The sequence below is a fragment of the Amblyraja radiata genome, chromosome 20 (genome assembly GCF_010909765.2).
Source record: "Amblyraja radiata isolate CabotCenter1 chromosome 20, sAmbRad1.1.pri, whole genome shotgun sequence".
Taxonomy (NCBI): domain Eukaryota; kingdom Metazoa; phylum Chordata; class Chondrichthyes; order Rajiformes; family Rajidae; genus Amblyraja; species Amblyraja radiata.
In genome coordinates this window covers 27520731-27539000 of record NC_045975.1, presented here as the reverse complement: position 1 = coordinate 27539000, position 18270 = coordinate 27520731, and the positions used below count along the sequence as shown (strand labels likewise).

The 18270-nt window shown below is 42.3% G+C and overlaps 1 protein-coding gene across 1 annotated transcript in view; it reads right to left on the bottom strand.

The window, feature by feature from the left end:
* Positions 1-18270, bottom strand: part of LOC116984781 (kielin/chordin-like protein) — a 242197-nt gene that overhangs the window by 168880 nt on the left and 55047 nt on the right. The window contains exon 5 of the mRNA XM_033039151.1: positions 7743-7862. Within this exon, the coding sequence (XP_032895042.1) occupies positions 7743-7862 (120 nt within the window). The remainder of the gene's footprint in view (positions 1-7742; positions 7863-18270) is intronic.

The following is an 18270-nucleotide window of genomic DNA, read 5'->3' as shown; positions in this document are numbered from 1 at the left end:
AACTCCATTTCAGTGAAATGGGATAGGGCTTTACCTGGTTAATCATGAAGCAAATTCTGGCAGACAAAGACAGAATGAAAAACTCTCTATCAAACTATTCAGCCAAAGCAGTCAGTATTGCCGTTACTCACATCTCTATACCTATTCCGTATCTCTCTGGTCTCCCACACAGCCTTTAACTCAACCATAAGACCTTTTCCTGCTCGCTTAGCCCATCTCAGTAATCTGTTGACTGGCATTGTGAATGGTTATCTCTCCTCAGATACCATTTTTATCTAGTTCAACATTACAATCATTTCCTGTCCTTTGGCACCTCACATGGCATCCACTGCCTCATTTGATATCATCCATTAAGTGAACACATATTTCTGAGCAACAGAGTGCTGTGTTTCTCAGTGCTCTCCCTCTCAAATTAATACCATCCAGTGTGGAACCATCATAGAAACATAGAAACATAGAAAATAGGTGCACGAGTAGGCCATTCGGCCCTTCGAGCCTGCACCGCCATTCAATATGATCATGGCTGATCATCCAACTCAATATCCTGTACCTGCCTTCTCTCCATACCCCCTGATCCCTTTAGCCACAAGGGCCACATCTAACTCCCTCTTAAATATAGCCAATGAACTGGCCTCAACTACCTTCTGTGGCAGAGAATATGTCACTATTACAATATTTTTAATCAAACTGCTGCAGATATTTATCCACTGTTACTATGTGCAGATAACATGTCTGATGCACGTTGAAGCATTATGTGATGTCATTTCCCATGCATTGTTCCTTTCGGAGCACTGCCTGAGAAATTAGTGAGCGTTGTCTGAGAAGCCTCTTCATTAGGCAATACTAACCGTCCGGGCTTCCTCCTCCCTGTTATTGCTTCTTTACCAATTACTCTGACCTTGTGCATTCTTCTTCATGTTGCTCTACCATGAGCCATGTCTTCATCCAGTCAGTCCTTACCCAATGATGCAAGTTGGATCAATAGTCCATCACTGATTATTTTTATGAACGGATAAACTAGGCAAGGGCAGTATCAGGTGGTCTTAGATTGGTGGAAACATACAGTGTAACAAATAAAAATGTACATTTGAAAATAGGAATACACGAACCAAGTTCACAAATGTGACTAAAATGTAACAACATTAAGGTTTTGTAAAACTCGCAATGAAGAAATAGTAAGTATCTAATGGTACTGCTGAGAGTTTGATGATAAGTAAGCTCAAAGGAGTTCTCCAAGTAAACATAGGTAGAACTGACCTCCAGCAAAAAAGATTGAGAGGAAATTTGTGGCAACAGCCAAGAGACAATGAACAATTATTTTTCGCTAATTCACAGAAAGCGCATAAGCTATTGTTTCCCAACACACCTCAGGTAGAAAATAGCAGTCACATAAATAAATCTGTTAATAACAATCATCAAAGAAGTCTGCCCTATACACAAAACCAATTGCTGTAACAAATCAATTTCAAATGCATGACATAGGTTAACATTTGAAAATTTGTCACATGTAATATGCCTTATAAAATGCATGAAACTAGTAACACGTGTTGTGCTTCAGGAATATTACTTAAGAAAGGTTCAAGTGTTCACACTACATCTTGAGGAGATTAGCAGGACTGAACCGAAAGTAAGCACATGTTCCTTTAATTAAAATAACTTGCACCAATTGCACCAACAACCCATTGCACACATCTGTTTACTCCAAAATATTATGGCATGCGTGTCATTTCATGCCTTTATACAAAAGTTACATCAGCCCTTTGTACTTTTTGCATGTAAGAAAGGAAGTAAGAGATAACTACATCAAGATCTTTTACGATCTATAAATGTTCATTGGATTCAGAAGCAAAACATCCTTTAAATGACTTCTAAAGAGTCTCTGCTTGGGGAATGAAATGGCCAACAAGCCCAGCCTCAACAGTACAAACTCTGGCTGAGGATACCAACTAATCCTCAAGGTCTACAGAGCTAAAGCATACCACAAATACCAAATGTTTAAAACAAAGCACAGCAATATATATGTAAATAGAAGATTATACCAATTAACTTCAAAAACATATTAAATATTACTCAGTAAATTATGAGAGGGGGCAAGATTCAAGAAGGCAATCCAGAAAATGTACTTGATTCCTTAAATCTGATTAGTTCAGGTTCCTCCCAATGCACACTTGTATTAGCACCTGCTATTACTGCTCATTAATGAATCAATTAGGGCCAGTTTCTGGACCTGGCACTGACAGGCAGATGACTTGTGCTGACTGCTCAATGCCAGTGATCTGGAGACTCCATGTCACCTAATAAGTGCCACTTAGAGCAGCACAGTGGCGCAGCAGTAGAGTTGCTGCCTTACATTCCCAGAGACCTGGGTTCGATCCTGACTACAGGTGCTGTCTGTATGGAATTTGTACGTTTTCCGCGACTGTGTGGGTTTTCTCCGGGTACTCTGGTTTCCTCCCACACTCCAAAGACTACAAAGATTTGTAGGTTAATTAGCTACTGTAAATTGTAAAAATAATCCCTCGTGTATAGAACAGTGCGAGTGCACGGGGTGATCGCTGGTCGACGTGGACTCAATAGGCCGAAGAGCCTGTTTCCACATTATATCTAAAGTCTAAAGTGCAAGCGCAACAGAGATTCCATATCCACTGCTTCCCAGTGTATTGTCAGTGGTACGATTTCTCCTGGTTTATCATCAGTTGTCTGGAGCCTCTGATTTTACTGAAGGGCACCAATTCTTCCATCTTTACATTGCTGGGCTAATGTCACTTCACAGGCAGTCACCGAAAATCTAAAATCTCAATCCCAATTAAAATGCTTTGATACTGGACCCCCGAATTGATTATTTTCGGAACAACAGAAGCCTGCCCTGAGCTATCAATATTTCAAAGACGTTTCCTTAATTATGGCCTGATAACGGCGAAAAAAACGTATACTTAAATTTTGGAAAAATACATCTGCCCCATCTCTTAAAATGTGGATTACAAACATGTCTGAGACGCTACATCTTGAAAATATGAGACTTGGCTTAGCAGGAAAATCAGAGCAATTTTCGAAGACATGGATTCCATTCATTGATTCATTACAAGGATAGTATGGTGCGACACAACTTCGGAAATTAAACCGATTTGTGGACTGGGTGATGGGTGGGGAGAGAAATGAAGTAGGTATATCAACACTTTTTTTTTTTTCGTTTTCGTTTTTTTATTTCTTTACGTTTTTCCTATTTCTTTTACTTACTCACTCTTTGACTACACTCATTTGGTAGTTTAGGGGTTCTATTCTTACACATTCACTTTCTCTTTCATTTTCTTTCTTTCTTGCTCTTTCTCTCTTTTTCTATTTCCTCTTTGCTAAAATTAAAATTGAAACTGTACAATAAATGTATTATGTCATATGCTGCGGTTTATACTTTTGTACACTGCTAATACATTTTTTTTTTAAATTAAACAAATGCTTTGATACACGAGACACGAGGAAGAGATTCAAAAATAACAACAAAGGAGCAGTAATGCACAAACTGCAATGTTGGCATTTACTTACAGCAGCACACACCAGCCTTTATCATTTGTTAACAGTAACAATATACCTGATCTGATAGAAGTTATCTCTTGGCTATGATTTATTTTCTCCTGCAGATAGGTGTAGTGGAGTTTAGAAGAACAAGAGGTCATCTTACTCAAACATGCAAGATTCTGAGGGTTTGTGACCAGGTAGATGCCGAGAGATTGTTTCCCTTTGTGGGGAAATCTAGAACAGAGGAGGTAGTTTATGAACAAGGAATCACCTGCTTAATACATAGATAAAGAGAAGTTTATTTTTTCTCTCAGAGGGGCAGACATTTTTGGAATTCATTTCTGCAGAGAGCAGTGAAAATCAAATCACTGAATTTATTCCTGAGAGACAAATTTTTGATAGTCAGGAATTATGACAAATAAGCAGAACAGTGTAGCTGAGATCAATAGCCGATTACCAATTATTCTGTTCTGTGGCTAAGTAGGGACAAAGGGGCATTTGGCCTGCTCCTGCTTTTATTCCTTATTTTGCATGTTCCAACCTGGATGTGGAGTAAAAAACATTCAATATTATCAATACTAAGAAGACAAGGCCTGCTTCGTGCAAAGGAAGTGACACAGTGGGGTCTTTCAATTATGGTGCAAATGCTGCATTTAGTATAAATCTTTTCTGAAACTCAATCATAAACCTTGACTGCAGCCAGAATGGTGTCCTCTGGACTCCCCATCCAGCAGTAAAAGACCAGTACCACAGCTACAGTAATATACCTGCTTCCACTCCAGCTATGTGCATGAAATTCAAAACCTTTTTACAATCCGATGCAACCCATTTCCATTCATCTTTACACCACATCTGGTTTCTCAGGGTCACACAGTGTGTAACTCATGAATGCGAATAACAACAAAGGCAAAGGAAGGAGTTAGTTGGTGCCAGGAATATTGGAGAATGTCATTTGCCCTTGTTCTTTTCACTGCTGTTTTATACAATGATAGAATTTCTTCAATTAATAGGGAGGATACCTTAACTCTCCACATTTGATGTGAAAATGGGAGTGATATGTATTGTAGATATTTTCTCATTGAATTATTCTATATTTTTAAAGCATCAAGTCAAGTCAAGTTTATTTGTCACATACACATACGAGATGTGCAGTGAAATGAAAGTGGCAATGCTCGCGGACTTTTGTGCAAAAGACAAACAACCAAACAAACTATAAACACAATCATAACACACATATTCTTTTACATAATAAATAATGGAAGGAAAAACGTTCAGTAGAGTTAGTCCCTGGTGAGATGGGCGTTTACAGTCCGAATGGCCTCTGGGAAGAAACTCCTTCTCAACCCTCCGTTCTCACCGTATGGCAACGGAGGCGTTTGCCTGACCGTAGCAGCTGGAACAGTCCGTTGCAGGGGTGGAAGGGGTCTCTCATGATATTGTTGGCTCTGGAGTTGCACCTCCTGATGTATAGTTCCTGCAGGGGGGCAAGTGAAGTTCCCATAGTACGTTCGGCCGAACGCACTACTCTCTCTGCAGAGCCTTCTTGTCCTTGGCAGAGCAATTCCCAAACCAGATGGTACTGTTCTCGGACAAGATGCTTTCCACCGCCGCTGCATAGAAGCACTGGAGGATCCTCGGAGACACTCTGAATTTCCTCAATTGCCTGAGGTGGTAAAGGCGCTGCCTTGCCTTACTCACGAGTGCTGAGGCGTGTGATGCCCATGTCATATCCTCGGAGATGTGGACTCCCAGATATTTAAAACAGTTCACCCTATCCACAGGATCCCCATTTATCCTCAATGGAGTGTGCGTCCTCGGATGATGTGCCCTCCTAAAGTCCATGATCAGCTCCTTTGTTTTTTTGATGTTCAAGAGGCTGTTATCCTGGCACCAGAGTGCTAGACCAGCCACCTCCTCCCGGTAGGCCTTCTCGTCGTTGTCTGAGGTCAGGCCCACCACCACAGTGTCATCAGCAAACTTAATTATTGAGTTGGAGCTGAACCTAGCCACACAGTCACGTGTGTACAGGGAGTACAATAGGGGGCTGAGGACGCAACCCTGGGGCGATCCTGTGCTCAGGGTGAGGGACTTCGATGTATTCCCTCCCATCTTGACTACCTGGGGACTGGCGGTGAGAAAGTCTAAGACCCAGGCACACAGGGAGGTGTTGAGCCCCATCAGATACTTTCTGTGGATTTTCTATGATGTAACATTATAACATTGAACTCTTAGCATTTGAAGATTTTGGCTGGCACATCTTCCATATATGCATTGTTTAACAGGTGTCAAGTAGATACTTCGGGGTCCAATATAACAAGCAGTATGAGAATGCATGGTTCATTGGTCATTATATAATTTTGGACCCTGCCATAGTGCCCAGGGTGCATGCTTGAAACTGAGCTGTAGTAAAACACATAACACTGCTGGCCACATGGCCTCATCAAACCCCAAACTCTTGACTATCTGTCCATCCAGACATTTTAGTAAATGGCTGATTGGAATGAGTACATCTATTCATTTTTCAAAGGCTTTCACAAAAGCTATGATCATTTCACCTCCAAAATGACTTGTTCAGTTAAAACCGCAGCTGCAATCAAAGATAGACAAAAATGCTGGAGAAACTCAGCGGGTGAGGCAGCATCCATGGAGCGAAGGAAATAGGCAATGTTTCGGGTCGAGACCCTCCTTCAGACTCACAACGTTTCGAGTCGCAACCCGAGGTTAGTTCGCATCGTCATTGGTCTCAAAACATTTTCTGTAACTTAAAATACCACAGGAAATGTAAAGCCAACAGCTTTATTGTATATTGCTTCGGTTTGGAAAGTAAAGTCCAATTTAATTGTAAGCTCAGCTGCACAGTCCAAAACGACAGAGGAATAATTCAACAAACACTCTCGTCATTTTTACATCTTGCTCGCATCCCCCATGTAGATGATATCTGAACTTCACACAATGTCATTTGTGTGTCCTTAAACATTATGATGGCATGTATGAAATAACAGTAACATTCAAATGGTTTGTGGCTCTTGCCATGAATGTATATTTTCTGGAACATCTACAGGATATGCATATGGCAGATGTGAAGTGGACGTGAAGTGACTACGTGCAGCTTTTCTGAAGCAATTTTCTTTGCCATGTACTTGGAGTGTATAGAAGTATGATTGCCAAATGCAGTCCATATTTCAATTGAAATCCTTAAAGAAAATATCATGAAGTTCAGTATCCGAAAACAATTTAAAAAAATGCACACCCACATCTGCCTATGTCCGATCCACCATTAACAGTCTTCAGCAATTCATCATAGCATTGCATATCTCTCCTTCGACCAGAAGCTAGCTTCAGCATCATCATCCATAACTCGATAAGAGATGGAATGGCATTAACTCTCCGTTGTACTCTATAAACGGGCTCTTACATTCGAAACATTTTTATTTTTCCATGTGTCTTGAATAGGCATTGATATAAGATGTATTTTCTTACATATGTTTTATTTGGCTGCGGTGATTTACTCATGATGATCCCACCAAAAATAGTTAGAATGATTCAGGGTTGTTTCCCAGCATATTTTGCATTGAAATGTTTCTATTTCTCCTTGGAGGTCTAATCTTTCTATTCATTCTCACATAAAAATATGAATAAAAGAGACTGAACTAAATGAATTTCTCAAAACATTTTATCTAACAAGCATGCAAACAAAATTCTACATTTTATGTTTTACATGTGAACCAATTCAATGCAGACCAGGAATTGAACATTTGACATTTCTGATCTGGGCGCCTGTTTGGGTCACTTACAACCCAATGGTGTGAACATTGAATGTTAGGTAACCTCCAACAACTCCACCTCCCCCTGCTCCCTCACCCCCCCCCCCCCCCCCCCCCCCCCCAACCATCTGCCTTTCAAAAAAAAAAACCCTTGCCTGTGTTCACCTATTACGTGGCTGCTCTTCCTTTCTTCCAGGTTTCTTCCCTCCCTACCTGCAATCAGTATGAAGAAGGGTCCATGTTGCCCAGGGATGCTCCTCAACCCGCTGAGTTACTCCAGCACTTTGTGCCGTCTTTTTATTAGTAAACCAGCATCTGCAGTTCTTGGTTTCTACCTGTAATACTAACTGGATCAATATCAAAAAAACATCAAGCTAATCATCTATTGACAGAGGTTATCTGTCTGCCAAACCTTGTTTTTTTGTTGTTCATTACCCAGTGTTAAAAGACACAATTTAGACTTACCATAGCAGGTTTTTCCATTCTTCCCCAGAGAGTAACCAATGTAGCAGCTGCAAACAGGCATCCCTCCAATCAGTGCACAGCTTTGGTCACAGTGCATGTTCAAACACGAGGGTGGGTTTCCTATAAAAGCAATTTGTAGCCATGACTACTTGTATTCAATAACGATCACCAGAGAAAGCTCACCAAGTCTGTACAGTAGAATGCAAAAGGTACTCATGAAGTAGGCACACAAAAGGAAGTGAGAGTAAGAAAGGGAAAAGAGCACGAGAGCATAAAACAAAGACGTGCCATGCTTCTTTCAAATATGTTTTCAGAAGGCCGACTGCTCACTTGGGTGGAAGTCAACCACTCTGGTGATGAAAGACAAGCAAAGACCTTTAAATACCATTTGAATAGAATGCCATGGTCAACACCGAACATTTCAATAAGTGTGTATGCTTACAGACGGTCTCTGTGAGAGAGAATCCAGAATGGGAAAAAATACTGAGATCAGGAAATTATTTTAAACCAAATTTTTCTCCTTTATAAGTTCAGCTTTTATTCACTGAGCTCTGGCAGTTTAACAACCACCTGTTTCCAAATGTTTTCTGCTGCTGCAAAGTCACATAGGAACCTAGGCAAAGTTCCTGGCCAGAAGTTATGTGGAATGCATATTTCTACATTCAGAATATCATTTGCTTTTGGGTAGACTCATTAATTAATAATCATTTTGTGGCTTTTGATCCATAGTTTAGCTAAAGCCCCTGTCACACTTTCACTAATTGGCGACCTCTGCTGAGTCTGCCCTTGACTCATACTCGCAGCATGGTCGCCACGAGGTCATAGGAGGTCTTCATAACTCTTCCTCATGCTCGTGAGTGGTTTCCGCGTACTCGAGGCCTCAAGTAGGTCGCAGCGTTATTTCCAGCCTGATAAAAAATGTCCACGAGTAAAAAAAGATTGGCATGGAAAAAATTGATACATTTTACTCGTAGGTAGGTCATAGTAGGTGGTGGTGGTAGTCGTAGGTAATCGTAGGTCAGTAACTGGCCCAAGAAAAAAAAATGCAAACATGACATCATTTTATCATGTGATAATTTTCCACGTAGCTAGACGTAGTTGGTCTTAGGTGTGGAAGACTGAGGTCGAGGGAGGTCATAGGAGGTCGTAGAAGGTCGTAGACATAGTCGTAGGAGGTCTTTTACTTCGGCGAGTCAACACGACCTTGACATTTTTTTCAACTAGTCTAGGGTCTTCTAAACGCGTGGATTAGGTTGCCCAAGTCGGACAGGCCCTTTACTCTTTAGTTCTAATTTGTTGTTGTGGCTTTGCTTTGAGCCAAACAACACATGACAGCAAACGTGAAAGCAGTTGTGTCATTGGAAGAAGTGTTTGCAACCAGCGGGAAGGCAGCACTTACACAAGGCAGTTGAAAGTTCGAGTCAAATGCAGTATCTCTCCCTCGATGTCAGTAAGATGAAGGAACGAGTTATTGACAAAGAAGCAAGGTGGTGTACATGCCCCAGTCAGCATCAATGATGCCAAAGAGGTGATGGTCAATATCTTCAAGGTCCTGAATATCGCTGACAATTTGTCTGGGACCAACCACGCTGAAGCCAGGGCCAAAAGAGCACACAAACGCCTTTACCTTTTCAGAAGTCTAAAGAATGTTGGCATTTCTCTAATGGAATTTAATTGTTCTGTTTCAGAACATCTGACAATTAAACACTCTTGGCTATCTTGAACTATTACCAACTTCAATAGATGCATCTTAAAAAGCCCCTGATGGGCTGCATCACAGTTTGGTTTGGCAAAGCTCTTCCCAAGATCACAAACAAATACAGAGAGGAACCAACGAGAGAGCAGGCTATTTTAGACTGGGTATTGAGTAATGAGGAAGGGTTAGTTAGCAGTCTTGTTGTACGTGCCCCCTTGGGCAAGAGTGACCATAATATGGTTGAGTTCTTCATTAGGATGGAGAGTGACATTGTTAATTCAGAAACAATGGTTCTGAACTTAAAGAAAGGTAACTTTGAGGGTATGAGACGTGAATTGGCCAAGATTGACTGGCAATTAATTCTAAAAGGGTTGACGGTGGATATGCAATGGAAGACATTTAAAGACTGCATGGATGAACTACAAAAATTGTTCATCCCAGTTTGGCAAAAGAATAAATCAGGGAAGGTAGTACATCCGTGGATAACAAGGGAAATCAGGGATAGTATCAAAGCGAAGGATGATGCGTACAAATTAGCCAGAAAAAGCAGCATACCGGAGGACTGGGAGAAATTCAGAGACCAGCAGAGGAGGACAAAGGGCTTAATTAGGAAAGGAAAAATAGATTATGAAAGAAAACTGGCAGGGAACATAAAAACTGACTGCAAAAGTTTTTATAGATATGTGAAAAGAAAGAGATTAGTTAAAACAAATGTAGGTCCCTTGCAGTCAGAAACAGGTGAGTTGATCATGGGGAACAAGGATATGGCGGACCAATTGAATAACTACTTTGGTTCCGTCTTCACTAAGGAAGACATAAATAATCTGCCGGAAATAGCAGGGGACCGCGGGTCAAAGGAGTTGGAGGAATTGAGTGAAATCCAGGTTAGCCGGGAAGTGGTGTTGGGTAAATTGAATGGATTAAAGGCCGATAAATCCCCAGGGCCAGATAGGCTGCATCCCAGAGTACTTACGGAAGTAGCTCCAGAAATAGTGGATGCATTAGTAATAATCTTTCAAAACTCTTTAGATTCTGGAGTAGTTCCTGAGGATTGGTGGGTGGCAAACGTAACCCCACTTTTTAAGAAGGGAGGGAGAGAGAAAACGGGGAATTACAGACCAGTTAGTCTAACATCGGTAGTGGGGAAACTGCTAGAGTCAGTTATTAAAGATGGGATAGCAGCACATTTGGAAAGTGGTGAAATCATTGGACAAAGTCAGCATGGATTTACAAAAGGTAAATCATGTCTGACGAATCTTATAGAATTTTTCGAGGATGTAATTAGTAGCGTGGATAGGGGAGAACCAGTGGATGTGGTGTATCTGGACTTCCAGAAGGCTTTCGACAAGGTCCCACGTAAGAGATTAGTATACAAACTTAAAGCACACGGCATTGGGGGTTCAGTATTGATGTGGATAGAGAACTGGCTGGCAAACTGGAAGCAAAGAGTAGGAGTAAACGGGTCCTTTTCACAATGGCAGGCAGTGACTAGTGGGGTACCGCAAGGCTCAGTGCTGGGACCCCAGCTATTTACAATATATATTAATGATCTGGATGAGGGAATTGAAGGCAATATCTCCAAGTTTGCGGATGACACTAAGCTGGGGGGCAGTGTTAGCTGTGAGGAGGATGCTAGGAGACTGCAAGGTGACTTGGATAGGCTGGGTGAGTGGGCAAATGTTTGGCAGATGCAGTATAATGTGGATAAATGTGAGGTTATCCATTTTGGTGGCAAAAACAGGAAAGCAGACTATTATCTAAATGGTGGCCGACTAGGAAAAGGGTAGATGCAGCGAGACCTAGGTGTCATGGTACACCAGTCATTGAAAGTAGGCATGCAGGTGCAGCAGGCAGTGAAGAAAGCGAATGGTATGTTAGCTTTCATAGCAAAAGGATTTGAGTATAGGAGCAGGGAGGTTCTACTGCAGTTGTACAGGGTCTTGGTGAGACCACACCTGGAGTATTGCGTACAGTTTTGGTCTCCAAATCTGAGGAAGTACATTATTGCCATAGAGGGAGTGCAGAGAAGGTTCACCAAACTGATTCCTGGGATGTCAGGACTGTCTTATGAAGAAAGACTGGATAGACTTGGTTTATACTCTCTAGAATTTAGGAGATTGAGAGGGGATCTTATAGAAATTTATAAAATTCTTAAGGGGTTGGACAGGCTAGATGCAGGAAGATTGCTCCCGATGTTGGGGAAGTCCAGGACAAGGGGTCACAGCTTAAGGATAAGGGGGAAATCCTTTAAAACCGAGATGAGAAGAACTTTTTTCACACAGAGAGTGGTGAATCTCTGGAATTCTCTGCCACAGAGGGTAGTCGAGGCCAGTTCATTGGCTATATTTAAGAGGGAGTTAGATGTGGCCCTTGTGACTAAGGGGATCAGAGGGTATGGAGAGAAGGCAGGTACGGGATACTGAGTTGGATGATCAGCCATGATCATATTGAATGGAGGTGCAGGCTCGAAGGGCCGAATGGCCTACTCCTGCACCTAATTTCTATGTTTCTATGTTTCTATGTGGATGTAGCTCAGTCCATCTCACAAACCAGCCCCACCCCCTATCAATTTCATATACATTTCACGCTACCTGGAGAAAACAGCCATCATAAAAAGGACCATTTACATCCTGCTCATTCTCTCTTCTCATCTGCCGCTATCAGGCAAAAGATATCAACGCTTGAAAGAACTTACCACTAGATTTACCACTAGATGTCCAGCCTACAAAACCCATCAGTGTATTGCTAACTTGTTTCATATAGCTGTGGTAAAGCAGCTAAAAGTATTATTCAATTACATTTATCAATGGAATTACTTGCTTTGATCCTCAGTGGAAAATAAGAGGTATTGCTAAATATGTCCATTCAAGATTCTTTGCAAGCACTGAATATTTGTACAAAATAAGGAGCTTGGATTTTATGATAAGTAATGAATAATGATAATGAATAATTAATATGTTTATTAGCCAAGTATTCACATACAAGGAATTTGCCGGTGTTCCGCCCGCAAGTGACAACATGACATACAGTGACAGTTGGAATGACACATAAAACATTAAACATTAATGTTTTGTTAAAAATTAACTGAGAAACTGCCAGCATTCAGTGTTATGAAGGAATATAGTAGGCATCAGTGTATAGTTTGTGCATGTGCAGCTTCATGGCAAACTGTAAACTGGTGCCTAATTTGTTCCACCTTTCATCTGCTAATAGACCATATTTTTCAAAGATCATGGAGGTTTAGTTGCAGGAATTGCCCATTCAAACTGCCTGGTGTATTCAAGTAAGCATGAATCTTCAACAGGTGATGTCTTAATTAGTGGTATAACATCACTGATACCAAAAAATGTACTTTACAACAAAATAATTTAATCATTGCTGGAGATTTTTAATTCATGGTTTATGACATTTATATTTATTCCTTGATCGCATCTTGAATTCCTTTCAAAAATTATTTTATGCTGATTAAGTGTTTAACTTTACATTCTTGGTTCAGCTGACCCATATCTCAGTCAGGATTCTCCAACAAAGGGAAAATTCCAACTACTACTATAAAAAGGAATCTAAAATACTGACACTATTTAATTGATTTTCTTGTTCAAGCAAACCACAGATGCATAGTCTGTAGCAGAAGTCATTTACCATTGTGTAAACTAACTCTATATCCCAGCTGCTCTCCATCTGCGTTAAGGCATTTGGTAAACAGAAATGTAACAATTCAAATTTAGGATTGCAACTACCTCTGATCCACTGCTGTTAGCAGAAGAGAATTCAGGCATCAACCACCTTTGCACCTAGCTGTTGTCAGGCAACTGAATCATCCTACCAACTACTGGAGAGCAGTCCTGAACTACTGTCAACCTCATTGGAGACCCTCAGACTATCTTTGATCGGATTTTACTGGCATTATCTTGCACTAATGTTATTTAAGTTATTCCCTTTAGCATGTATCTGTACACTGTGGATGGCTCAATAAGCCAGTTCCGTATTCCGACTGCGCATGCACAGGTCATAGGTCACTCGGGCTAAAAACAGGCGGTGGCCATGCCGCTGCATGGGTGCAGACCTGCAACTCGTCCCTATCCACCCACCGCTGGGCCGTCCCCGTCCCCATCCCCTCCCGAGTGTCCCATCCGTGGGCTGCGAGAGCCGGACGGGAGGGCCGCTGCGTGGGAGGGGGGCGGGGGGGGGGCGCCGGCTCCAGCTCGGCTCTGCGTGTCCCGGCGGTCGCTGGCCCGTCACAACGGCGGCCCAGGCCCGCAGGCGGCGCGGAAAAGAAGCACTAACTCCAGCTCAACCCCGCCCATCCCGCCGGTGGGACAGGCAGAGTCGAGCTGGGACCGGCACCTCCCTTCCGCGTTGCCTAATGGCCTGGACCAACACTCCCGTCCGCGGACCTCTGGATAGAAGGCTGTCCTTCAGACTTCCTACACATTAGACTTTTGCGCCGTGGTTGCGATGGATGGGAGCGGGGATTTCCACGGGCGCATGGAACAAATCACCTAAAGTTTGCTTTGAGTGAACTGAGTGTTCTTAACGTCGACGTCGTACACCGGCGTTTTGTGAGAGTAGTTGGATCCCAGCTTCAGCTCAATCAACGTCGGTCACATTATCCGGACAGGCGGCGGGAGATCAGGAGCTGATGTGAGGCATCGACGATGCTCTGGAATCCTAGTCGGCCGCTGCCGAGCAGCGGGATCGAGGAGGCAGCGCCTGACCCGGGGAGTAGTGGTGTCAGTTCTTCCAGCGGCGAGCGGAGAGGCACCAGCTACCGCGACCCACTCACTCCTCGATCCCGGGATCCAACCACACACAAAACGGCAGTGTACAACGAGGACAGTAAGAACACTCAGTTCACTCAATGCAAACTTTCGGTCATATGTTCCTTGCGCCCGCTGAAATCTCCAGCGCGGTCGAGACGAGGGGGTTCTGAAATTGCATTCTCTCTATTGAAGACATTTTCTCGACTCTCCTAGAAGCAACGAGCCATGGCTTTACCAGTGGTTGTCTGTCTAACTGAAACCTCTCTTTTGCCATCTCTCACCGTCTTCCCCTGTCTCCCACTCACATCTACCCCCTCTCTCTCGCTGTTACACCCTGCTCTCCCCCACTACCAGGCTCCCCGTTCGCTTTTTTTATTCTCGAATGACCTTTGAAAAATTCCATGATTCCTTGCGTTTTTCGGAATACCGAACTGGCTTATTGTAATCAAGTATTGTCTTTCCGCTAATTGGTTAGCACGTAACAAAAGCTTTTCACTGTACCTCGTTAATGTGACAATAAACTAAACTAAACACTGATGGTCCTGCAAAGAAAACTAAGGATCCAGGACCTGAACAGAACAGAAACTCTACACATGATTATGATTTACTATACAGAAAATATAAAAACTGTGAATATAATTTTTCTTCCATTTCTCAAAAAATCTGATTTAATTTTAATAGAAATTAGCTGAAAACACAAGTATGCAAGTCTGTGCACAGTACACTGTCAGGCAGAGTATGTCAGAACATTGCCTGAGGTTAAGCTGCAATGCAGTGCAAAATTAAGAAGGCTAGCCCAAAATCAGCACACTGGAACCGAGAATCAGCATGTTCAAGACACCAACTTGAGACATTCACCTTGGATCAGAGCTTCCCTGCCATTTTATTTCTATTTCTAACATTTTAATTTTGATTAGCAATTTATATTTATACCTTCTGCCCATTCCACCTCTTTCCAAGTACAAATGACATTTCCAGCTGGTTGGTTAACAAAAAACTCATTTTCATGTTTATCAAAGACAGACAAAAATGCTGGAGAAACTCAGCGAGTGAGGCAGCATCTATGGAGCGAAGGAACAATATGCGACATTTCGGGTCGAGATGTTTCATGTTTATCAAATGCTGTTTGCAGGGAGTTACAAATGTCTACCCTCCTGTTTGCAGATGCATACTTTAACTGCTCCTGAAAGACCACTCAACTGATCGGGTGATGGTCTGACATCCTAAATTTCACGAACAGTTGAAGTAGGGTAGATAAGTAGAAACCTTCATTCTCCTTAAAATCCCAACACTTCGAGCAAGTTTTCTAAACTCCAGGTAATGTAACTTGAATATCAATAATCTCACCATATGAGTCCAAACATTTCATTCACAAATCTCTAGTGCACACTTTTCAAAACTAATACTCCTCTCCTAAGTGTTGTATAGCTGAAGCATAACTTCTGTTCCCCCCTTTACTCCAATTCTATATAAGGATGAACATTACAGTGCCTTCATGATTATTTTCCATACCTCCTGGCATCTCTGCACACAAAGTGGTAAAGACAGCAAATACTGAAACTTATGAGATCCCCAAACGAAGTATTATCATACAAATGTTACAGGTGAAGCTTTTTTTATAGGGACAAAGTCTTTAGAGCTCTATTCCTAATATTATGATTTCAAAACCAATTTGGACTGCATGATTAACTCATCATAAACACTTCTGCCATTGCTCCTTACTATTATATATTCATTCAATTCTGCGAATATCTGATTAGTTCAGTGTAAAAGCGATGCCAAAGATTTGATCTGTTCCAGAAACAACCTTTCATATCTATTTACTGAGGGAGGAACAAACATTGAGCAGAATAGTATGATAAGTGAGTTGTAAAGATGTTAAAGACATATGGGGGACCAATAAATCTGTGTTTTCAACCAGCATTGGAATTATTATATGGTGGGGGAGGGGAGGGGGGGCAGGGCGCAGGGTGTAATTGTTCTCACCAGTCCCAAAATGCACTCTTGAAAATCTCTGAAACAAAACAGCCAGATGTCAAGGGAGATATTCATGTGAGAAAGATGAAATGCTGCAAGAACATAAACATTAGATTAATGGGAACAGAACACACACTCAACAAATTAACACTTATTGATTACTGCTAGTCTGATTTATCTAACCATTCATCTTCTTGCCACAATTTCTTCTCTTTCCGAAAAATGCAGTTACATCATTTGAACACATCTATCTTGTTCATTGTGATACAATATTTGTACTATTTAACAACTATCTGCTAAAACACATTATGGTCTTTTTTCAGTGAAAAGGCCAGTAAGACCAATAGTGCTAACTATTGATGTGTAAATTGAATGCAACCTTTATGACCACATGAGCAGCTAAATGTGGAAATCCGGCTGTTGTTCAAATTGCCTTGCTCCTCCACTAGTTGTAAGGGGGGAAACCGCATACAATAACTCCAACGCTCATATATTATTATAATTCCCTCTGCAATTGGACACTGGATTTCCTCACCAACAGACCACAGTCTGTTAGGGTCAACAACCTCACCTCCTCCACTATAACACTGAACATCGGCGTGCCACAGGGCTGTGTGCTCAGCCCTCTCCTCTACTCCCTCTTCACCCATGACTGCATCCCTAAGAATGGCTCCAACGCCATCATTAGATTTGCCGATGACACCACGGTGGTAGGACTGATCAGTGACAACGACGAGTCAGCCTACAGGGAGGAGGTCCAGCACCTGACAACCTGGTGTGCCAACAATAACCTCGTCCTCAACTCCAAGAAGACGAAGGAAATTATTGTTGACTTCAGGAAGATCAGAGGGGGCAGACATACCCCCATCCACATAAACGGGACTGAGGTGGAGCGCGTCTCCAACTACAAATTCCTCGGGGTACACATCTCGGAGGATCTGTCCTGGTCCCTCAACACCTCCAAGCTGATCAAAAAGGCGCAGCAGCGTCTTTACTTCCTGAGGAGGCTCAAGAAAGCTCAACTGTCCCCCCAGATCCTGACCAACTTTTACCGCTGTACCATCGAAAGCATCCTGACCACCTGCTTCACGGTATGGTACAGCAGTCGCACCGTAGCGGACAGGAAGGCACCACAACGGGTGGTGAAAACCGCTCAGTACATCAGTGCCCCGCTCCCTGCCATGGATGCCTCCACCGAAAGCGGTGTCTGAGACGGGCCGGGAAGATAATCAAAGACCCCTCCCACCCCAACCATGGACTGTTTGCCCTCCTCCCATCAGGGAGGCGGTACAGGAGCCTCAGGTCTCGTACTAGTAGGATGAGGAACAGCTTCTACAACAACACTATCACATTGCTGAACTCGGAGTCCCGCGGATAGATTTCTCCAGTCTCTCCGTCCACATTGTTTGCTTATTCTGTATTGTTATTTCTATATTGCACTATTACTACGGACTGACGCTAAACTGCATTTCGTTGTACCCATACTTGTATTTGTGCAATGACAATAAAGTTGAATTGAATATAGGCAGTAGTAATACTCATCATCTTCCACTTTAAGGCTATGAACCACTGGAGATTTCAGATAGTCACCCTAACACAAGACTAAGAGTCAAGAGTGCATTATTGTCACATGCCCCGAAACGGAATAATTAAACTAAAAACATGCACACCTTTGGGATGTGGGATGAAACCAGAGCACCCAGAGGAAACCCACGAATACAAATTCCATACAAACAGCCGAGGTTAGGAATGAACCCTGGTCTGTGGTGCCATGGGACAGCAGCTCTACCAGCTGCATCACTGTGCTGCCCATTATGTCATATACAAACTTTCTATGCTGTATCTCTAAACTAAATTTACCAAATATTGGTGGAGTTGCGGATGACAGGAACGGTTCATCCGATTCATCAGGATATAGACCAATTGGACAGTGGAATTGCAAGTCAGATTTACCCTTGCAAGTGTTGCACTTTAGTCTGTTAAATATAAAAAGAGGGTGGAGTATATTTCCGGAGCCTTAGGAGCACTGACATACAGAGGGATCTTGACGTGCAAGTCCACAGCTCCTTGAAAGTGACAAGTAGATAACGTG